Consider the following 24,522-nt stretch of genomic DNA (forward strand, 5'->3'; position numbering starts at 1 on the left):
AATAGTGAGGTTAGCAAATGTCTAAATACTAGAATACTGAAAAGAGAACAATTTTAAAGTATCATTTACAACTGTACTAAAAACATGAAATATTTAGGTATAAATCTAACAAAATATCTATAGATCTGTCTATTAAAAATGATAACACTCACTAAATAAACCAAAGAAGACCTAAATAAATGGAGAGATATATTATGTTCATGGATTGGAAAACACAAAATTCTTAAGATGTCAATTCTCCCCAAAGTAATCTACAGATTCAATTCAATCTCAATCAGAATCCCAGCATGATTTTTTTGGTAGATATTCACAAACTCATTCCAAAAAATTTTAAAATATATATGTTATTGATTTTTACAGAGAGGAAGGGAGAGGGATAGACAGTTAGAAACATCAATGAGAGAGAAACATCGATCAGCTGCCTCCTGCACACCCCCTAGTGGGTATGTGCCTGCAACCAAGGTACATGCATGCCCTTGACTGGAATCGAACCTGGGACCCTTGAGTCCACAGGCCGACGCTCTATCCACTGAGAAATAAAAACTCATGCTTACACAAAAGCCTGTACAAAAATGTTTATGGTGACTTTATTCACAATCATCCAAACTGGAAACAACCCATATGTCTTTTGACAAATTAAGGTTCACCCAAACAATGGAATGCTAGTCAGAAATAGAAATGTACAAACCATCCTATATAATAAAAGCCTAATATGCTATTTGACTGGTCATCTGTTCAACCAATCAAATTGTAATATGCTAATGATATGCTAAGGCTGCTCAACCACTTGCTATGACATGCACTGACCACCACGGGGCAGACGCTCCTACCAGTAGGTTAGCTTGCTGCTGGGGTCTGGCTGATCAGGACTGAGACAGACGGGCTGGACACTCCCTGGAGCACTCCTGTGGCCCCTCCCCAGCTGACCAACCTCCTGCGTCCCTCTCTGGTCCTGGTGGGGTCCCTCAGTCTGGCCTGTGCCCTCTCGCAATCCAGGACCCCTCGGGGGAATGTCAGAGAGCCGGTTTTGGCCCAATCCCACAGGCCAGGCCAAGGGACTCTACTGGTGCACAAATTCGTGCACAAGGCCTCTAGTTAATACATAAAACAATATGATAACTCTCAAATGCACTATGCCAAGTGAAAGAAGCCAGACTCAAAGGCTACAAGATTCCATATATATGACATTTGGAAAAGGCAAAACTACAGGGACAAAGAAGAAATAAGGTTTGACTACAAAAGGGCAGCATGAGAGAATGTTCTTTTGTGTGATGGAACTGTTTTGTATTTTGATTGCAGTGGAAATAACACAACTCTATGCATTTGCCAAAAATCATAGAGGTGTACAAAGTGAATGTAAAAATATGTAAATAAAAATAATAAAATAAATTTTAAATGATGGCTTAGGGCTGGAGACTAATCCATGATGAAAGGTTAGAGAGACAGGAATGCTTATTTTTAGAAAAGTAGGTTTATAAAGCTTGCTTATCTATTTTCAGATAAATCCACAGAAGTATTCTGAGTCAAAATCAGAAAAACTGAAAATAAAGGGATATAACCGAACACATAATAAACATTAAAACTATATCTGAAATATGGTATGTGAATTATATCTCAATAAAACTGTTATTAAAAAACAACTTACACCTTAAGCACTTCTTTCCTTTACCCCAGTGTTTCCCAAACTTGTCTAATAAAAATTATTTGGCAATTTGTTAAAAATAGATATTCCCAGGCCTTTTCTTTGGGGAGGCCAGGAAACTATATTTTCAAAATACACACCACCACCCCCAAGGAAATTTTATTATCAGACAAGTTTAGAAAACAACCCATAATTCTTTCTTAGCTACAAAGCCAAGAAAAAAATTTTTAATTGTCTATTTAGTCATGGTCTGAATGTTTCCTAGTATACCAGGATATTATCACTACAGTGGAATAATTACACTCAGAAAAATTCAAGCTGATCCACTGGGATATGAAAGAAAACTTTGATTGACACATATTCACTTTAAATCTTAGTTTAAACTTTTCTATAATTTTAGGTATGAGTTTTATAATGAACACAATATATTAATAGAATAGTACATGTATATCTTTTTCCCCAATAGGATGTGTGATCAAAAAAGAGTAGGATCACTGTTCTAAGGTTCCTTATTATTTTTCTCCCCCTAAAGCTGACAAGTCCTCAGCCTCTGTTTTATTTTTCAATAAGACTCCCATAATCCTTACTCTTTACCATTTTGCCCATATGCATACCCCAGGTATGAGAGATGTGAATAACTATTTGTTATAATGTATCTAGTAAAAAATAGTATAAAAAAAATTTATACTATTCTTAAAAGTCCAGTCGACTCTTGGCATTAGAAGATTCAGCTCACCAATTTAACAGCAGTGGTTCCTAATCCTTCACAGGTATCTGTGAAGTTTCATGACAAGTAGCAATCTGACTTTGCTGAATCACAAATTTGAATCAAGTTATGTTTTCAAGCTGGTGTGAAGGACCAAATTATTTAGCGGGTGAGTGAACCAAGCCGACTGTCCAGCATTTGTTCTCACACAGCTATACTGTTCTCTGCTTGTTATTAGTGTCAAGAGAGTCCTCTTCAGATATTTAGTTGTCCTTTACTGCAAAGGTCCTTACCAATTATCTACAACCTTGGTCAGCAAACTGTGGCTCGCAAGCCACATGCAGCTTTTTGGCCCCTTGAGTGTGGCTCTTCCACAAAATACCACGGCCTGGGCGAGTCTATGTTGAAGAAGTGGCGTTAGAAGAAGTTTAAGTTTAAAAAATTTGGCTCTCAAAAGAAACTTCAATCATTGTACTGTTGATATCTGGCTCTGTTGACTAATGAGTTTGCCGACCACTGATCTACAACAAGCATGTCAAACTCGAGGCCCACAATGAATACTTTTGTGGCCTAGCCAATATACCGGTATGTAAGAAACGTTTTAATAAAAATTCCATAACTTAAATTTTTACAATATCCTGTTATACATAATTATTAATAACGAACTACAATGTTTGCTAATGACTGATTACTATAATCATGTTGCATTCATTTCCCTTATGCATCTTACACACAGGTGCGCCATTTCTTTCTACTAATACTAGCAGTGAATATTTTAGCAGCTGATTGCCGCAAATTTTGCATTATGCTTATTAATTTGTGCAGTTATTCAGTGTCTGGTAAGTTAATGTTCAAGAAAAAAATTAATTTTTCTTAAAATGTTCTAGTATTTTATGGTAACGATTACTCATTTATTTCAGCCCTTTGTGTTCAGCATGTCTCTATCGAAATAAACCTACGTTTCTATGAAGATTGAAGCTTTTGTTTTTTTGCAGCCCACATAAACTTAAACCTTGTTTATTTGGCCCGTGTTAGCCTTTGGGTTACACATGCTTGATCTACAAAGTTTACTATAAAGAGTCCTTAAATCCAAATGTGTACTAGTATATCTACATAGTTTTTTAATTAAAGAACACTAAAAATACTCATCATGTAGGACTTGGGGAGTTTTTAAGTGGGCATTAAAAAGGTCAGTCATACTTTGAAAGACTGAAATTCATGCATTATTGCAAATAAATCTTAAGTGGTACTCATGAATTGGGGCATTCAAATCACACACTGCTAAGGATGTGTTCAATGTTTAAGATGTCAAAAGATATATTTTAAGAACTCTTTTTAGGGTAGACTTCTATGGCAAACATCCACTGAGTTCAGAAGAAATACCATTAAGCTCCTTTCAACCCTCCACGTCAATAACATATTCCAAAGAAGGCTTTTCTCTCTCTCACCCTCAAGGATATCTTCATAAAGTGCGTGTACTCCTTCAGGCACGATGACAGCCAGTGCAGTTCCACAGAGAAGGCCGGCACCCAAAACAGTCACTAGTTTTAGTCGCTCCTGGAAAGAAAATAAAAGAAAACTGTTGAAAAGATTGATGAAAGAATGGAAAAAAGTTTCTGAAGTATGCAATCAAGACTGAGCTCTGCTCATTTGTGAGACTAAAATCTGCAATGGCTAATGAAAATAAAATAGGGTCAGCTTCATGAATAATTAATGCCAGTTAAAACATAGAGATGTCATTTTAAAATTTACCAGCTTTGCAATGATGTAGGAAAACTTTTCTACTATCCATGACAGGGAGAAATGATCATACTTGTCTAACACTGGCAGGAATGTGAATTGCCACAACCTATCTGAACCAGAATTTGGCAATTTTAGATTTAAAGTCTCAAAATGTGAATTCTTTGAGCCAGCATTTTCACTTCTAGAAATTCACCCTAAGGAGTTATGCCCAGGTAATGTGGCTCAGTGACTAAGTGTGGATTTACGAACCAGTAGGTCAGTTTGTTTCCCAGTTAGGGCACATGCCCCCGCTCAATCCCCAGTGGGGGGCATGTAGGAGGCAGCTTATCAGTGATTCTCTCTTATCATTGATGTTTCTATCTCTCTCTCCCTCTCCCTTCCTCTTTGAAATAAATAAAAAAAATATATATATTTTTTAAAAACATCATTGCCATGGGTTGTCATTTCAGTTTTCAGTTTTTCTTAATTTCTTAACTACCTAAATCATTTTAGTTGCAATCAGACTTATTTTAAGCACTACATATGTGGCTCCATGTTATTTGTATAGATTATTTGTTCACATAATTTCACAGCTTGGAATTCAATCTCAAAACTGTATGTTAGAATTAAAATGCTGACAGGGTCTCTCTTTTGCTTATGGTAAATCACCAAAAAGGTGTATTTGAAGGAAGAACTACATATTCCAAGTGCAGTTCAAGATGAAAAGTGAGTTCCCAAAGTAATAGTTTCTGTCAGAGAAATGAAATATTTGCTCAAGAAAGACATGAACTCTGCAATACATTGGTTTTATGCATCTCATTTTACAATTTCACGGCTGTAGCCTGACTGAGCCAAAGGACTGACCAGACGTATTATTTAAAACAACAGCTTGTGCCGAAACCGGTTTGGCTCAGTGGATAGAGCGTCGGCCTGCAGACTCAAGGGTCCCAGGTTTGATTCCGGTCAAGAGCATGTACCTTGGTTGCGGGCACATCCCCAGTAGGGGGCGTGCAAGAGGCAGCTGATCGATGTTTCTAACTATCCCTCTCTCTTCCTCTCTGTAAAAAATATTAAAAAAATAAAAAATAAATAAAAAATAAAACAACAGCTTGTACTCATTGCCATTAACTATCAGCTCAAAGCTTTGAAGTCAGTTTAATTTTCTTGGCAGACACCAGGACAGTTAAGTGGTTTTTCTTTCCTTGTTCACCGAAATAGTCAACAAATTGTTTGGTCACGCTAAATATAAGTCAATAATTTTTAAAGCTCTTAATATTGAAAATAGTTTATTCCAACCCCCCTTGTACCATGCTTTCAATACTGAACTCATCAACTGTAGTTTCCTAAAAAATTAAAGATGCACGTTTTGTTATAAAACTAACCTATTCAAAGCTCTACGCACTGAAGAGATGAAACTTTTAGGGTACAGACTAAACTCTTGTTCAAGCAACAAAAGCTCTCTCCATATTCTTACAAACAAACCTGCTTCAAGGAGATACTTCCTAATGTCAACTTAACTACTGCACTATCTGCTAATGAAGGAAATGAAGGAAGCTCAAATACGAACTTGGTTCTTCAAGTCCTGATAACTGAGACAAGATGCCAAAAAGTTTCCTGTCTCTGAGTAGCAGCTGTGTGACCCTGAGCAAGTTCAGTTGCTCAGTGGTTAGAGCATCGGCTTGATGACCAAAGGGTCTCAGGTTCAATTCCAAGGCAAGGGCACATACCTCAGTTGCAGGTTCGATCCCTGGCCCTGGTTGGGCATGTGTGGGAGGCAACCAATTGATGTGTCTCTCTCTGTCTCTCTCTCCCACTTCCCTCCCTTCCACTCTCTCTAAAAATCAATGGAAAAAAAATATCCTTGGGTGAGGATTAAAAAAAAGGAGCAGAGATGATGACTACTATTACTACTATTATCATGTAGGAATAGTATATTAGCACACAGCACGGAGTAACTGCCATTATTGCTTATCTTTAACAGCATCAGTAGCATGCAGAGGAAAGCTTCTAAGCCACAAGAACAACAAAGTAAAACCCAGATACTTGGCTAAAAGTACAAGTGAGCAATGCTATATTTGCCATTTGCCAGCATCATATAGGCTTTCCATGTCCTAATGCATTTGACATAGAGGTAATAACAAGCAATACTTTATTAATGCCACTTCCTCCAATCTTGGAAAACAAGACTAATTCCTTCTCTTTTTGAATAAGAGTCCTTTCTAAATATAAAAGAACTAAACAAAAGTGGAAACCCTATAAGACTGTTCTGTGTGACTACAAAAACAAACAAAAGCCCGTTGGGAAAGAAACTGGGAAAACATTGGCAATAAATATTGTTATTACTATATAAGATGTTCAACTGAGCCCTAGCCGGTTTGGCTCAGTGGATAGAGCATTGTCCTGCCAACTGAAAGGTTCCAGGTTCAATTCCGGTCAAGGGAATATGATTGGGTTGTGGGCGCGATCCTCAGTAGGGGGCATGCGGGAGGCAGCCAATCAATGATTCTCTCTCATCATTGATGTTTTTATCTCCCTCTTCCTCTCTCCCTGAAATCAATAAAAATATATTTTAAAAATAAATAAATTAAAAAGAAAAAAGAGGTTCAACTGAACTGAGAAAATTAAAATAACAAAAATGTGTTTTTATCTATCAAATTAGCAAACGCATTTTTAAAAAACTGATTGTCCAGCCCTAGATGGTTTGGCTCAGTGGATAGAGCGTCAGCCTACGGACTAAAGGGTCCCGGGTTCAGTTCCGGTCAAGGGCACATGCCTGGGTTGCAGACACAATAATTCTCTCTCATCATTGATGTTCCTCTCTCTTTCCCTCTCCCTTCCTCTCTGAAATCAATAAAAATATATTAAAAAAAACCTGACTGCCCAGCCAGCATGGCTCAGTGGTTGAGCACAACCTATGAACCAAGAGGTCATGGCATCCCCGGTCAGGGAACATGCCCGGGTTGTGGGTTGGATCCCCAGTGTGGGGCATGCAGGAGGCAGCTGATCAATGATTCTCATCATTGATGTTTCTATCTCTCTCTCCCTCTCCCTTCCTCTCTGAAATCAATCCTATATAATAAATATGCAAATCAACCGAATGGCAGAACAACCAGTTGCTATGGCGCATACTGACCAACAGGTGGCAGACGCCGAATGCAGGAGCTGCCCCCTGGTGGTCAGTGCACTCCCAAAGGGGGAGCGCCGCTCAGCCAGAAGCCAGGCTCACTGCTGGCAAGCGCATCGGTGGTGGAGCGCAGCGGCAGTGGCGAGGGGTCCTTAGCACTGCCTCAGAGACGGGATCCCGCCCCTGAGGCAGTGCTAAGGACCCCTCGGGGGATGTCCGACTGCTGGCTTAGGCCTACTCCCCGTGCAGGCCGGGCTGAGAGGATCCCCCCACCCAAGTGAACAAATGTCCTGTGCCAGGCCTCTAGTAAAATACACTAAAAAAGTTTTCAAAATCAGTACTCGGAATAATCTCAACATTTAAAAAAAATATTTATGTTCTAAATACAGTGTTAAGGCCTGTGCTTATATTATTTCATTATATTCTCAAAACAATCCTATAAGGTCATTTAACAGAGCAGAGTTGGATGTTAAATAACTTGTTCAAGTCGTGACACTGATTCTGAACTATACTACCTGTCTCAGATAGTTCCTTTTGAAATTAGTGGCCATTATTAATCATCTTAAGTTCTTTATTGACGTTATCTGCATACTTATGGATTTATACTGTTTTAACACATAAAAAATGTGTCATTATAATCCAAACTAGTCTGCAATGATAAAAGTACAAAACTAAGAGAAAGCCTTCAAAAAATTTTATAACAATACGATCATTATAATTACTAAAGGAGTCATTATATGTCTCTTCAATTTAATAGCACTGCATTTGGGCCTGTATTTTGCATGTTTTCCCCCCACTTCATTTTCTAAGTATTTCATTTTTACAAATATATTGGGTCTTCAATGGAATGGAAATTAAAAACAAAAACTGGTCATTTACCAGATAGCTTGAGGAATATTGCCCTAGAGATCTGATGCAAATGTAGCTTGTTTTCTCTTACCAGCTCTGTGACAAAAAGAAGACATGCTCAGGTAAATAACAATCCTCAGGTAACTGATCTAAAATCTCACTTTAGCCATTGTTAATATCTGAATTTCATCATCAATCAGAGCATCTGTTAAGTTGGGTTTATACTAGGCAATGTTAAGTTGTAGGCTCTCAAAACAAACATGTAGTATTTACATTCAGAGCCAAAGAAAACTGCTCATTAACAATTGAATCTAAAAAACATTAGATAGTACTAAACTAGTGTGTCCAACTCCTTTACCAGACAGGAGTAAAGCAGGGGTGGGGAACATCTGGCTCAAGGGCTGTATACGGCCCTTGAAATCATTTGGTCTGGCCCTGCAGGTTTGATTTCGGTCAAGGGCACGTACCTTGGTTGTAGGTTCAATCCCCAGCAACCAATGTGTCTCTCTCACATCAATGATTCTCTCTCTCTGTCTCTCTCTCTCTCTCTTTCTCTCTCCCTTCCACTCTGTCTAAAAATCAATGGAAAAAAATATCCTCTGGTAAGGATTAACAAAAAATAAATAAAAGAAAAGCTAGGAATCTAGGGAGCTATTTTCTAAGGGTAGAAATTGTGCTTCCCACTCCCCATGAGTGAAGTTTATTTTTACATACTAGTATTTATCATCTCACTAATTTCATAATACTTTGGTCGATAATAATAGTATAATTTACCGAGAAAAAATGCTTAATTACTAGGAGATAGAAAACACCAGTTAAATTCTAAAATGTCTCTGACATGTATAACTTTCATTTTATTCTAACAGTTCAAAATGCATTGGTCTTGATGTAATTAACAGATATTATAAATGCCGATTTATAGCATTTTAAGACCTACAGTTGGAAAAGACCACAAGGCCATCAATTTAGAATGATATAACATACTAATTATCTTTATTACACCACTTATGTACACATTTCCTTTCAGTGAAAAACAAAATAGCATATATCTGCATATTGCAAAAATCACCCAAGAATAGTTTGAGAAAATACAGAATTTGGAAAAGTCCTAAGCATTTTATAGAAATAAATTTTATCAGTTTCTTATTTGAATTATAATTCTTGATATATGTCACCTCGATCCATTTTTAAATATATGAACCATTGCCCAGCCCAGTGGTTGAGCATCAACCTATGAACCAGGAGGTCATGGTTAGATTTCCGGATCAGGGCACATGCCTGGGTTTCAGGCTCCATCCCCAGTAGGGGGCGTGCAGGAGGCAACTGATGTTTCTATCTCTCCCTCTCCCTTCCTCTCTGAATTCAATTAAAAAATCTTTAAATATATATATGTGTGTATATATATACACACACACACACATATATATATATGAACCAACTTAAGCTTACAAATGTCAGCCCTATTAATATCAATTCAATTCTAATGTAGTTTTAAGAAAATATAGTTTAGCCTGGCTGGCACATGGCTCAGTGGTTGAGCATCAACCTATGAACCAGGATTCCAGGTCAGGGCACATGCCTGGGTTTTGGGTTCCATTCCTGTGTGGGGCGTGCAGGAGGCAGCTGATCAATGATTCTCTCTCATCACTGATGTTTCTAGCTTTCTCTCCCTCTCCCTTCCTCTCTGAAATAAATACATACACATATACATATATACATATACATATATATATTTGAGAGGAAAGACAGCAGGCTCACAAAGTACTGGGCAGGCAGGTAGTCAAAATGAGTTCAGAAGCCAAGAAGGACAGCGACAATCTACTGCTACTCAGCTCTAGCCAACTGTTGCCTTGAGGGAATATGGACAAAAAACAACAATAATAAAATCAAACACTCTGCTAATCTAACAAAATAAGTCTACCAGCTAAGTTTGGCATGTGGGCTACCAGTCTGCTACATTGGCCACAATGGACAGTGGCTACAAACTGCTCTGCCTGAAAAACATAGATTTAAAAAACAGCTCCAGAAGGAAACTTGACTCGGGGTGCTAAACACACACTACAACATACAGATAATGTATTATAGAACTGTACACCTGAAACCTATATAATTTTATTAACCAATGTCACCCAATACAATAAAAAAGTAAAAAAAGAAAGAAAGAAACAGCTCTGATTCTAGCATACTTCATTAATTTGTCCAAGTTAACATAATCTGAATCCTCATCTGTATCTCACTGAGTTTTTAAAACAAAGTTAGGTAATGTATGCGCTCAAAAAAAAATTAGCTCAATGTTAGTATTAGACACCAAAAGGAAACTGAAAAGCAGCAGCAGCAACTCAAGCCTCCTTTCCACCTGGCTGTGGCTCTAACTGTGTCTCAAACTCATCAGGCCTAGTCTCACCTTCTTTCCCATCCACAGCCTATCAAGGCCTACCTCACACCTCAGCTATAACTTTTCCTTTCTACTTCAGGCTCTCTCCTTTTCCCTATCGTGTGGAAGCACTTTCAGGACTGGCAGTAAAATGGCCTATTTTAGTCAACTCCAGGTCATACTTATGAGATCCTGTTGCCCCCAATGTAGCAGTTTTTCTCCCTAAATCTTTGAGCACTGTCTTTATGGCAACCTGAAGAACCTACAGTATCTCCATTTTTCATTGAACAACGCTTTTCATCAGTCTTTCTTTCCCCAGTTAGTTAACGTTTGTTCAAGTAAAGACAATTAACCAAAATTTTAAAACATATTAACAAAAATTTCATTTCTAAGCAAATAGATTTGAAAACAACTTCAAATATCCATTCCAATGCTCTTCTTTAAAAGGAAATGAGAGTTAAGAACAACCTAATTAAAGTTTTTTAAACTATTTTTTTCTTTCTCCATTCTAACACAGGCATCCAAAAAACTACCTCTCTTTTTGATATTCTCAAAAAAAGAAGTTATATTGATAGTAATTCATATGAACAAACAACATTCACCATTTATATTTCTTCATAGCAATCCGGAACCTTCATTCCTGGAAACTTCTGAGAACCAAAAGAATGTTAGTGCCTCTCTCCAGGAAAATGCACAGAGCTCCAGATTTTTGTCTGCAGTTCCAGGGAGTTGGGAGTACCCCGGGATCTGCAGTGGATCCACCCCACCCGGGGTTAAGAACTCTAAAGCTGAATATAAGGCTCGTTTCTATTACTAAATGTTATGCACCTTTTAAAAAGATAGCCTCCCTTAATAAGACCTTTAGCTCTGAGATTAACTCGAGGAAGCAGCTTTCCTTTACAACTCGCACTACTTTCTAGCAGCCGTCGGACAGCTGACGAAAAATTGCGACTTGCTTACCTCCGAGAAATTAACAGCCAAGGGAATGATTCCAGCCACGTAACATCCCGCCAACATAGCCAGAGACAGCAGACTAATGGAGATGAAATCATCCATTCTGCCCTCCTCGATGCACCCACCACCACCGGACTACAGATTTTCAGTGGCTTCACAGGGTTCTTACACGCGTGCAGTGACTCCAAGAGAACAAGAGGGACTTTCCAGTTCCTTCGTCCTTCCTACCAGCAGCTGTGTTCACGGAGCACCGTTCTCTTGAGCGTACCTGGAAACAGCCCCTTTTTGCTGATATTAGCACCAGAGGGAACTTTCAGCAACCTTAGGCCCCCAGCCCCTGAGTTTTCAGATTCCAGTCACTGGATTCCGGTGGGTTAACTAACAGAGATGGGAAAAGTCAATGGGGGGGAATACGCGAAGAAGCGATTTCTTCAATGGTCGGAATGAGAACGGCACAGTGGGCCCACTCTTCCCACAGACAACGTTGCAGGTGGCAGCTGGAAAAAGGAGAAAAACCCAAGCGAACTTGTTCGTTCTCCCGGCACCCCTTAGCTCTTTGGGGCACCCTGCCGGTGATGCCCCCAGCTGGAACTAGCCCACCAGTCCCGGCAAACTCTCCTTCGAGTTTCGAATGAGGACAGGAGTCCCGTAAGTCTCTGAACGAAGAGATGGGAGTTCAGCAGCGAATCCGATACAGAGCTCTCTCTGCCCTATCCCCGGTGCTCCCCATATTACTCCTCTCCGCTGGGCTTTGACCCGGAGCCACAGATACTACAGCAGCCATGGCCGCCAAGTGGCACCTCTTCATTATATCCACTTCCGGATTGCCTCATCGCCCCCTCCTTTAAATGGGTACTTCCGGGTAACAACTGACCTATGGCCCGGCATTCTTACACTGCCGCCATTTTTGAGCAACTATTTCCTCCCGCCCCTTTCTAGTCTGTGCTCGGCCTTTTAAATAGTGACTTGTGTCCCTATTTACATCTGTGATCACGTTAGCCGTATGTCTAACAACGAGAGGGCGGACAAGAGTTTTGAGGGGGGGAAAAAGTTATTTTCCACGTTCCAAAAGATTCTCTGTGTAGCTTCTCGCCCTTATCCAAGATGGCTGACACAGAGCCGGAATCCGCTCTAGTTGCCGGAAATAAGTGAGACTCTACGGTCCAATTGGCTCTTTCGCGCTGCGCTTCTGACGACTTCCGGCAGCTCCTCTCGCGGGGGTTGGCTGTTGGCGGCGTTGTGGTTCAGCTCGTGTGTGGCGGTGTGTCGGCGGCGGCGGCAGCGGCAGCGGGAGCGAAAGAGTTTGGCGCGATGGTGAGAAAAGTCTTAGCGGCTCCCCGAACCCCCAGCCTCCGGGTGACTCCAGCCCCCGTACATCTTTTACCCAACCCATCTAGCGCGAGCGTGCGGCTCCCCGGCCCTCCGGCTTGTGGGTCGACCCCTTTCCCTTCCCGCCGCGGAAACGCTGGGCCTGGCCTTAGGCCCCGAGCCCGGGTCCGCCCTGTGGTTGCGCGCCCTCCTGCTGGCTCCGGCGGGGCGTGCGGGGCCAAGGATGCGCTTTCTGAGGGTGGCTGCTTGGTAGAGTCACACGTAGGGATGCCGCTCTTTCCCTTCTAACGCCTCAGCCTTCTGTAGGAACAATGGCCGAGGGGATGTCTGAAAACCTGTTCCCAGAGCTAACAGTTTGAATTGATTGCCCCCGGGGTTTGGGCCAGGAAGGGTGGTCTTTGCTTTGTAGTGTGCTTTCGCAACTATTTCCCCCACCCCCTTTTTCATTCTGTGCTTTGCCTTTTAAAAAATATTTGTAACTCTTTCTCTTTTCCAAGACCCTTGGTGCCTGGTTTGGCGTTACTCTCAGCCCTCAAGCCAGTTCTTACCCGCATTTACATTCTGTTGGAAATGGTGGCTGAAAAGATAGGCTCAGCCTGAGGGTCCAGGTTCCTTAGAATCTGGCCCGGGTAGTAGAGGAGTGGGTGGGTGGGCGGGCGTTTTTCTTTTCTTTTATTTATTTATTTATTTTTTTTAATCCACTAAAGAGATGCTCACAGGGATTAAGAGGCTACTAAAAAAAAAGAGGCTACTTCGACTATCCTTTTCTGGTTGCTGCAGTTACTGTTAACAGGTTATGCAGCTGTTGTTAAGAAGGCACCTTTTCAGGTTGTACTTTTATGAATTAAGGTATTTCAATATTTGGCCCAACATAGTCTCCCAAGGAGGACTACTAATTAGAAAATTGGGTTTCCAGTTCCTGTTTTGTCATAACTAGCTATGTGACCTTGGGTAAGTCATTTTACCTCAGAGTTCCCTTCTTTCTCTACCTTTTATGTCACTGTTTGGTATTGTGTTACAATGCTTAGCTTAAAATCTTAAAAAGTGGCAGCAGTTAGTATTAGCCCCTTCTCGATGGATAAATATAAGTGATAATTCCTTATAAAATTAAAAATTAGAATTCATATTTAAAAGGAATGATTACTGCTTCAAAAGCCTTAAATACTTTTGCTTTTTAGTTTCTGTCAAAGCTAATGAGAAAATTGTATGTATTGTAGTATTTCTTCCTCCATAAAATTACTGATAATTTAGGGTTCATGTCTGTCAGAGTTGAAAAAAAAGTTAACACAGCCAGATTAACATTCATTAGAGTGAATCACAGCTGCTTGGTAATCAGAGAAAAGGGATTTTATTAAAGGTAATTCTGCATAACTTTTTCTTTCTGATTATGTTTCACAATCTTATTTTTCTGTTGTGGCAGATACATTTATATAAATATGTATTTCTGTTTGCCTAAATGTAATGTTAACGTAAAAAAATCATTCAATCCTGTAAAGAATTTTTGTGTGTTTACTTGAGCCAAACTGTTGACAATTGCCGGGAAGCAGAATCTCAACGTAATGGGATAATGTCTGGAGCAGGGCAGTTTTTCACCTTGTTTTAAAATGTAAGTGGGTGACATGAACTCCATTGGTGATAGATTAGGGAGGCGGCAGAAAGCAAAGCGGGGAGACCTCTGGGATTGGATAAAAAGTAAAATGATAGACAACATGCTTCTTTTACTTAGGTGGGTACAGGATAGTTAACAGCCAACAGTTAATGCAATGCGGGGATTTGTGGTCTCTGCAGAGTGGTAGAGTCACACGTAGGGGCCCAGTGCATGAAATTCGTGCACGGGCAGGGTCCCTAGCGGCTTCATTCTGCACTGCCCCCTGGGGCCTGTGCTTTGAGGGGTCCGGAAAAAGGGAAATTACTTTGACACTCCATCGATAATGTTATTGTAGATGCAAAAAGGCAGTAGGCTCAGTTAAAGTAAAGATTGACCTTTGTTAGGGAAGATAACCAGCCCAGGATATGACCACCCACCGTAACTGCTTTTAGGTAAAGTTTTAATTTCAGGCCGTCCTTTATGGTTACTTCAGGTCTTTGAGTTTGGGAGACCGCCATGCAGGCCTTCCCTGAGCTTGTTAGGTTAGCATGTGGCCCCTTTTTTGTCCACAGTACTCATATATTTAGTAGTGTTGGTTCTCCCGAGAGAGAAGCCAGGGACTAAATCTATCCAGAAGAAGGAAAAAACTGTAAAATAAATTATTGGGATTTTTAATAAAACCAAAAGGTTCCGAAAATACCTCCAATAAGAAAGTGACCAGACTGATTTGGAAAGTATTATGATCTTAAACTGGGAACAGGAAAGCACTACCCCTTAAAAAAATAACCATTTTGGCCCTGGCTGGTTTGCTCAGTGGATAGAGCGTCAGCCTGAGGGCTGAAGGGTCCCAGGTTTGATTCCAGTTAAAGGCACATGTCTGGGTTGGGGCCTGTGCATGAGGCAGCCAATCAATGATTCTCTCTCATCACTGATGTTTCTATCTCTGTTTCCATCTTCCTCTCTGAAATCAATTAAGATATGTTAAAAAATAATAATCATTTTTACTACAGTTGTAAATTTGGTCATTTCTTAGTATTTTTAACCCTTGCTTTTGAGCAGTAAGTATTGAAAATAGTGAGATTTGCCATGAAGGTCTTTATATCATACTCTGAATTTCTCAAATATGAATTAGAACCTTATATTGAAATCACATTTTTCCCTTGTAGTCTCACACCATTTTGCTGGTACAGCCTACCAAGAGACCAGAAGGCAGAACTTATGCTGATTATGAATCAGTGAATGAGTGCATGGAAGGTGAGTTTAAACACTAATCAAGGGGTAGAGATCATTTTCTCCTGACATTCACGACTAAAATATGTCTCATTTAGGAACTGGGTTTGTTTTGTCCTCCAGATTTCTTGTATTCTTCCTTTGAGCAGTGGAAATAGATACTTAGGGACGTTGTTAGAAATAAAAATTAACTCAGAATAAAGGCAAATGGAACCAAATCAGTGTAATTTGTTGTGTATTTGATAAGCTTATACTACTGTGAAGAGAACTGTTAGCCCTTAGTGTTTCTTTACTTGGTAAACCATTAGATGAGAACATGTAGATTACATCGTCACTAATTTTTATTATATTTAATCATATATATATATATATATATATATATACACACAAATATATATAATAAAAGCCTTATATGCAAATTGTCCCTTCGGGAGTTTGACTGACAGGGAGTTTGATCACTCAGTATGATGTGGGCTGACCACCAGGGGGCAGTGCAGAATGAAGCCGCTAGGGACCCTGCCTGTGCACAAATTTCATGCACTGGGCCTCTGATTACATCATAGAAACCAGTTGTACATGCCCTGTACCCTTTCTAGTAAGTTGTCCTTTGTTTTCCTATATAGAGTTTATAGTCACTATTCTAGCTGCTGCTAGGCATGCCCCTGGATTTGTTGCTATCTAATGCTAACTGGATTCTAATTAAAATCTGTTTGTTGGGGGTCAACATTGGGTAGACCTATGGAAAAAAAGCTACTTATAATAATTAGAGACAGCTTCTAGATAGCTGGTACCGTGCCATTCACCAATTTTTAAATTGAGTTGTTTTCTTATTGAGTCTTAGGAGTCCTTTGCATATTTTGGATAACAGGTTCTTTATCAGATACTAGTGGCCCGGTGCATGAAATTCATACACTCGGGGCAGGGGGTAGGGGTCCCCCAGCCTTGCCTGTGCCCTGTCACAGTGCAGGAGCCCCGCAATCCATCGCCCCAAAGAGGTAGGCCCCACCCACCCATCTGGGGCTCTTTGATGGATTGCCCCAAAGAGGTAGGCCGGAGCCGGGGGTGAGGGAGGGTCCTGCCTCCGCACCACACGGATCCGAGGGACCCCCCATGTGAGGGCATCCCGACCATTTGCATATTACCTTTTTATTAGTATAGATAAGATTTTCTTTTTCAGTTTGTGACTTGTCTTTTCACTTTTTAAATTTTTATTGATTTTAGAGAGGAAGGGAGAGAGAGATAGAAATATCAGTGATGAGAGAGAATCGTTAATCAGCTTCGTCGTGCACGCCCCACACTGGGGATCAAGCCCATAGCTCGGACCATGTGCCCTGACCCGGAATCAAACCCGCATGACCTCCTGGTTCATAGGTCAACGCTCAACCACTGAGCCATGCTGCCCAAGCCTTTTCACTTTCTTGATAGTGTCTTTGAAGCACAAAAGGTTTAAATTTTTATGAACTCTGGCTAGCAACTTCAGTACAATGTTGAATACAAGTAGCAAGAACAGATATTGTAATGTTCTTCCTCATCTGAGTGGGAAAGCATTTAGTCTTTCACTGTTAATTATGATGATAGCTGTGGGTCAGTGCAAGTATTTGAAGTGGAAATGGACTAGAAAGGTTATGTTGCATTTTGTAGGAACAAGAGAGGAGTATGTCACTGAATAAAAATTAATAATGTGCCTTTTAGATAATTCTGTTCATGTAGGCTTGCTATCAGTGATTTTGCTTGTTTTATTGTCTTATTATATCGAGTACTTACGTGCTTATTCTGTGTGCTAGAGCTTTTTATGCATTATTTCATATACTCTTCACAAGAGCTCTATGAAGATACTGTTATCTCCATTTGACAGTGTTCAGGAGATTGAGTCAAGTCTGAATCCAGAGTCAAGGATGTTAAATACTCTGTTTTGATAAACTCTTCCTCGTTGCCAATTTTGTTTTGTTGGGGGGGGTGGGGGGTGTTTTTTGTTGTCTGTGGTATCTTTTTTGCATTGTATCCAATTTTGAAAGCAAAATAGAAAAGCATCTGTTTGTCATCTATCATTCCTAAGTGGTGATTTTCTTTACTCTGAGGCTTTAGGAATATTTATTTATTGAAAAGCCTGATAAGACCCTTTATTTAGTCCTCACTTGTTGGAACCATCATATGACAAGTCTTTAAAGTCCTTTTAGATCCAGTTGTCAAGGATGCTGAATTACGTGCCTTACACCAGGTACCAATTGTAGTTATCATTTTATTAAGGCACAAAACACTAACATTTTGATGAATTTATAAATTTTTTTAATATGGACCATTTCACAAATTTGTGTGTCATCCTTGTGCAGAGGCCATGTTAATCTTCTCCGTATTGTTCCAATTTTAGTATAAGTGCTGCCAAAGCGAGCACTATACATTTTTTTTTTTTATGAAATAGCTAGCTAGTGGTAACAGTTAAAACAAATGTGGCCAACTAATTTTCCCAGCCCAAGTTTATGAAAATAAGTATTGTAATATCATATAACACTGTTTGTATCCAAAGTTTAAGCAATTGTAAGATCTTGGTTTCCTTCCTCCCCCATTCTCTTAGGCGTTTGTAAAATGTATGAAGAACATCTGAAGAGAATGAATCCCAACAGCCCCTCTATCACATATGATATCAGCCAGTTGTTTGATTTTATTGATGATCTGGCGGACCTCAGCTGTCTTGTGTAAGTATTTACCACCATGTATCTTAAGTTAAATTTTTCTGTTGTTTATTCATCTGTTTGAGGTGGTTTATGGTGTTGGAGCTCACTCTGTGCCTGACACTGATCTTTGCATTTTGACTGCTAGGTAGTAACTAATATTTCCTCTACATATGGCTCATAAGTTATGTTGGCAACATAAAGACAGGAAAATGTAAGAACTTTGCTAATTTGATACAGTTTAGTATGCAAAGAGGATGCTAACTAAGAAGTTCAAAGTTGTGATTCTTTTTTCCTTAAACCAAACAATCATCTTAGTTTTTTTTTTTCTTCCCCCTTGTGGTCTTTATCCTTAAAGGCTTTGGGTTAAAACTAAGGTTATTTTGTCTTCATAGCACTATTTTTAAAATGTAAATATATGCAGTACTGAAATGGAATTTAATTTTAATTCTACCCAGTGTTAACCATGTATATTTTGGTATGTTAGAATGAGATTTTTTTAGAACCACATTTTCTATTCTCAGTTTTGTCAAATTAATTTTTTTTTCATGCAAGACAGTATACTAGAAGTAACTGTTTTTCAGTGGTGAAAAATATGTAGGCCCTAATTTTAAAATAAAAAGCTCGGAAAGCTATAAGAGGCCAACAAAGCTGCAGGTATTCTAACAAGAAAAGAGGAATTGTAGGCCGCCAACAAGGAGAGCCGAGAACTGATAACATGATCTAGTAGAGAGTGAGAAATTGATGGCTATAGTTAAGATCATGGACATTTCAGTAACAGTAAAGTAGGGAGTGCATACAGATGTAGAAGTTTGGGGAAATTGTTTTCATTTTCTCAGGAAAATAGGAAGCAGGGACACCATTTAGAGTTGAGGGTGAGGAAGAAGGAATTGAAGGTTTATGAAAGGCAGGAAATAATCTAGGAGGGTGAAGGGGTTAGGGAAATGTGTGATTTATGAGGTATCTGATAATAAATTTAAAATGAAATAAATCATTGTGATAATGGGTCTTTTCCTAGTCTTTTTTTTTATTAATTTTTTTATTGACTTTAGGTGGAGAGAAGGAAACATCAATTTGTTGTTCCACTTATTTATTCATTCATTTATTGATTCTTGTATGTGTATGTGCCTTGACAGGGGATCAAACCCAAAACCTTGGCATATCGGGACGATGCTCTAACCAACTGAGCTATCTGGCTAGGGCCTAGTCACTTTTAACCTGATAGTTACAGGTAGATAATTAGTAAATATATTGTTAAAAGTTGAGGGTATATGTAAGTGAGTATTGTGCAAGGGACTGAATGACCATTAAATAAATGTTAGTGCGGTTTGGGGGGTGTGGAGACAAAAATAGGATCAATTAATTATAGGTCAGAGTAGGGTCCAAGGGTTGTTGAATGAGATGCTTGAAATTGGGATATTGATGTTGATAGTAATAAGGTAAAGTCAAATCTCTTTCTCCAACATCTATCATCTGGAACAATTTGTTTCTCAACCAAGTTCTTCACAAGACAGAAAAAATGTCTCCTTTGGGGTTGACCACCCTTTCAAGCTGATACATCAGCATGACAAAAAGCATCTCTTGGGCACCTAACTAAAACAACAGGAAATTGTGCTGTGAATATTTTAATGATTTTTAAAATTTTTTATTTGCTTTTGTTGCTGGCAAAATGAACAATTAGCACACTTTTAAAACATAAGAGGCCATCAGGAGTGCTGATGTTGCTAAGGGTATGAAAGTGCTCTGAAACAACTATCACAAGCAATTGAATAAGTAGAAAAATTGTTAATTTGGATAAATCAACCAGTGATAGCATTTAGAAGGGAAAATTGAAGATGCTGTAAGACAACCCTACACTGAGTGCTAAAAGTAATTCATTTAATGCTAGTAGGGGGTGGGGTTCGATAAATTTAAGGAAAGTGTTTGTTTATAGATTACAAGCGGTACATTAGACATGTACTGTAAGAAAGGTTAAAATGGAATCATTTGGGGGTCTGGAACAGATTAATTCTAATTTACATTATTTCTAATGAGGGAAAATGATTCTGTTTGCAAACAAATCCTTTTTTGAACATCCTTCCAGAATGAATTAAGTTCGAGAACCAAGGTTCAACTGTATAGGGATCTGGCCAAGGAAAGGAAGGAGAAAAATTCAAGGAACTGAAAGGCCCAGATCTTGACATTTCATCTACTGAATATGAAATCACTGATACCATATATTTACTTTCTAGAATTTAATGTGAGAATAGGGAGTGGGATGCTGAATTACTTAAATCGAAGGATCATGCTTTAGTCACCATGAGAAGTTTTGGTTAAGAGCTAGCTGGAGTTTCAGAATTAGCCATAGCTATACTTGAATGCTGGCTCTGTCTTTGGCTGGTTACCTGGGGCAAGTTAGTTTAATATTGCTAATCCTCAATTTGCTAATTTGGAAAATTTAGATAAATTTACCTCACAGGACTACCTGTGAGGATCCAGTGCTTGCTTAGCACAACAGTATTGGCTACATAGCAGGAACTCCATTGTTAATCCTCACCAGAGGCTATTTTTCTATTGATTTTTAAAGAGAGGAAAAGACAAGAAATAATTGATGTGAGAGAAACACATCGATTGGTTGCCTCCTGCACGCACCCTGACCAGGGCCCAGGCCAGGACGGAATCTGCAACTGAGGTACATGCCCTTGGCTGGAATCAAACCATGGACCCTTCGGTCTGCAGGCTGACGCTCTATCCACTGAGCCACTAGGGCAGGAACTCCATTTTTAAATAGAGTGACAAAATTAGGGCAGGGTTTTTATTTTTTCATATATTTTTTTTTATTTCAGAGAGGGAGAGAGAGAAACACCAATGATGAGAGAGCATCATGGATTGGCTGCCTCCTACAGGCCCCCTACTGGGGATTGAGCCCGCTACTTGGGCATGTGCCCTTCACCAAAATCGAACCCAGGACCCTTCAGTCGAAGGCAGCTAGGGCTAGGGCAGGGTTTTTAATTACAAATCAATTTATTATTTAAAATTTGCCACAAATAGGATGATAATTTTGAAATGCCACAAGTGAGTTAAATTGTACTGTTAACTAATAAGGTGTTGGGGTTTTTTGACAGTGAAAATTACACGAAGTAAAAATGGTTTTAAGAGATACACTGCAGCGCTAGAAGTGTGCTCAGTGGTTGGAGCATCGGCCCACAGACGGAAGGGTCTCGGGTTCGATTCCTGGCCAAGGGCATGTACCTGGTTTGATCCCCTTGGTTGGGGTGCATGCAACAGGCAGCCAATTGATGTGTCTCACTCACATCACTGTTTCTCTTTACCATTTCCCCCTCCCTCCCTTCCACTTTCTCTAAAACTCAGTGGGGATAAATCCTCGGATGAGGATTAACAAAAAAGAGACACACTGTAAGTATGTCATTATGACAGTTATTCCATCCTGCCCTTCCCCTTTTTCTGGGATTCTGACTTGGCTGTTGTTTACTCCTTAGGCCAGGAATTGAGTCCAATTTAATTTTTTTTTTTATATTTTTTTAGAGAGAGGAAGGGAAGGGGAGAGAGAAACGTCAATGTGAAAAACATGGGTTGGCTGCCTCCTGCCCGCCCCCTACTGGGGATAGAGCCTGAACCAGGCATGTGCCCTGACAGGGAATTGTACCTTTAAACCTTGCAGTGCACAGAAGGACACCCAACCAGCTGAGCCACAACAGCCAGGGCAAGCCCAGTTTTGATTTGTAAATTACTGTGTACTCATTAAGTTTACTTGGCAGTGATAGGACTTTTTATAAGATGAAAGTAACAGGTTTTAAAATATGTAGGCTGTTTTTGTTTGTTTAAAGACAAAAGGGACATTTTTATTCTTCGTTATTGTAATGAGGAGGTACTCATCAGAAAGACAGCCTGATAGCAGTGATGAAGACACTGGCTGATTTCACCTCTCAGCCCCATAGTTTCTATTCTATAAACCTGCAGTCTGAGCATAACACGAGGCCAAATGATTCATCTATGCCAACAACTTGGGATTTTATAAATGTACTTAACATTTAATTGTCTCATTTTCAAGCACAGCTTTCCATAAAGAAAGCATTATTACTTTTTCTTGAGTTGGAAAATAGCCTGTAAGTTGATGGATTCCTAAATGTTCACTACCAAAGCGATCTTGTTGGGGTGAGGGTGTAGTCTAAATAAATAAGGCTGTTCCACCCAGATATTATAGTTCTGAAAATTTCTATTCCTTTTTTAGTTCTTTTCCAATGTTAATATAAATATTTTAGTCTATTCTGCCATACCTTGAAGTAGACTACATTACTACTTAATTAGGAAGTGGGGGGGGGGGGCGGGCGGGCGATATTCAGCCCGCCTGGTGGGGCTCAGTGGTTGAGCATCAACCTATGAATCAGAAGGTCACGGCACATTTTTAGAGAGAGGAAGGGAGGGGGAAAGGAAGGGTCAGGGCACATGCCCAGATTTCGGCTCTATTTCCAGTGTGGGGCATACAGGAGGCAGCTGGTCAGTGATTTTATCATTGATGCTCTCTCTTCCCTTCCTCTCTAAAATCAATAAAAATATATTTTAAAAAGGATATTCAAATAAAATTGTTTTACTTTTTAGAATTCTCTCATTGTAACAAACAGACATTAATAAAAAGCCAAGTGTTTATTTTTATTTGGTTAAGCATTTTATAAAAGAAAGCTTGTTCATTTTTAATAAACCACTCAGGGAAAGACTATGACAATGCCTTTGGAGTTTCTCTTGCCAAAAATTGGAGTGCAGTGGTACCAGTGAGGACTCTGCTCTCACAGGGTTGTAAAAAGGATTGAATTTAATTTTTTGCCAACCTGACAAAAAAAAAGTATAATTTTGATTCATTCACACAGAACGGCTATTAGTGTGTTGGCTCTTGTCGTGTTTTTATTTGGGGCATACCAATTGAAAATCGCTGTCCTAGGGCCGTGGTCGGCAGCAAACTTCGGCTCGCGAGCCACATGCAGCTCTTTGGCCCCTTGAGTGTGGCTCTTCCACAAAATACCACGGCCTGGGCGAGTCTATTTTGAAGAAATGGCGTTAGAAGAAGTTTAAGTTTAAAAAATTTGGCTCTCAAAAGAAATTTCAATCGTTTTACTGATTTGGCTCTGTTGACTAATGAGTTTGCCGACCACTGTCCTAGGGCGTCCCTGAGGGTTTTTTTGTTTGTTTGTTTTTAGGCAAACTGCACCTTCGCATCTATTAGATGCCATACAGTGTTTCTATCAGATGGTACACATGGCTTTAAAATTCAACATGTAATCAGCTCTTCTACATTTTTTTAAAATATTTTTTTATTGATTTCAGAGAGGAAGGGAGAGGGAAAGAGATAGAAACATCAATGAGAGATAATCATTGATTGGCTGCCTCCCTCACGCCCCCTACTGGGAATCGAGCCCGTAATCCGGGCATGTGCCCTTGACTGGAATCAAACCTGGGACCCTTCAGTCCACAGGCTGACGCTCTATCCACTGAGCCACACCAGCGCTCTTTCACATTTTCATTAAGTATGACCATTTGTGTATCTGTGCCAGCATTGGGTAGTTATAATTTGGAGTTTAAAAAAAACATGACAATAATTGTTAATTACTTTTCTATTCCCCAGTTACCGAGCTGATACCCAGACATACCAGCCTTATAACAAAGATTGGATTAAAGAGAAGATCTACGTGCTCCTTCGTCGACAGGCCCAACAGGCCGGGAAATAGTTGTGTTGGAAGCATTTGGGGGTTGGGGGTGGGCTTGGAACACAGGTGTGTACAGCTATCTGTAGTGAAGTTTTGTATTATAGTAATCCTGTTTCCATTTTGGTACACTCTAGCCAGGATTGAATGTGTTATATGATATGTGAGAATCTTGTTCAATCTGAACTCCCATCACCCCCTCTTTTTCTCTTTTTTTTACTTAAACATTGTTATGATGACTTAGAAGGAAGTTTTTCTTTGTCAGTTAATGTTGATTCCAATCCTTCATATCTGCTTTATAACATTCACTGTACTAACCCTTCTTCAAGTTGGGGTGGGGGGTAGTGACACAGTTTAATTATGTGCTAAGATAAAGTCTTAGTGAAAAAACAAATAAATGTTCTTTAGTTATATTTTTCCCATGGTTGATTTTTATTTTATTTATTTATTTTTACAGTTTTTTGGTCTCTAAACATGAACATTGAATTTTCTTGCAAAGCATTAGTGTCAAAACCAATAGACTGCTACAGAATTTGAATTTGAATTTTGATGTGATTTATGTGATGCTAACAAGCTTTTACCTTAGTATTTTTCTAGCCTTGTGAGTCTCATTTGTAGATCCAAGGTTTACTGTGGATG

The 24,522-nt window shown here is 39.5% G+C and overlaps 2 protein-coding genes and 1 non-coding gene across 3 annotated transcripts in view; 1 reads left to right on the plus strand and 2 right to left on the minus strand.

Moving 5' to 3' along the window:
• The window catches only part of SLC39A9 (solute carrier family 39 member 9), a 35,610-nt gene extending 23,441 nt beyond the window's left edge, over positions 1–12,169 (minus strand). The window contains exons 1-2 of the mRNA XM_054715961.1: positions 11,378–12,169; positions 3,797–3,905 (exon numbers count right to left, since the gene is read on the minus strand). Of these exons, the coding sequence (XP_054571936.1) occupies positions 3,797–3,905; positions 11,378–11,473 (205 nt within the window). The 5' untranslated portion in view covers positions 11,474–12,169. The remainder of the gene's footprint in view (positions 1–3,796; positions 3,906–11,377) is intronic.
• Positions 12,170–12,563: 394 nt separating this feature from the next.
• Positions 12,564–24,296, plus strand: ERH (ERH mRNA splicing and mitosis factor). The gene is made up of 4 exons (XM_008138911.3): positions 12,564–12,685; positions 15,455–15,542; positions 18,091–18,211; positions 23,805–24,296. Exons 1-4 carry the CDS (start codon positions 12,683–12,685, stop codon positions 23,905–23,907), a joined length of 315 nt encoding a protein of 104 aa, XP_008137133.1. The 5' UTR covers positions 12,564–12,682; the 3' UTR covers positions 23,908–24,296.
• On the minus strand, positions 17,804–17,910 carry LOC114230693 (U6 spliceosomal RNA). Its single transcript, XR_003616659.1, has one exon. It is a non-coding gene; the product is annotated as a U6 spliceosomal RNA (small nuclear RNA).
• Positions 24,297–24,522: the final 226 nt, after the last annotated feature.

The sequence above is a fragment of the Eptesicus fuscus genome, chromosome 5 (genome assembly GCF_027574615.1).
Source record: "Eptesicus fuscus isolate TK198812 chromosome 5, DD_ASM_mEF_20220401, whole genome shotgun sequence".
Taxonomy (NCBI): Eukaryota; Metazoa; Chordata; class Mammalia; order Chiroptera; family Vespertilionidae; genus Eptesicus; species Eptesicus fuscus.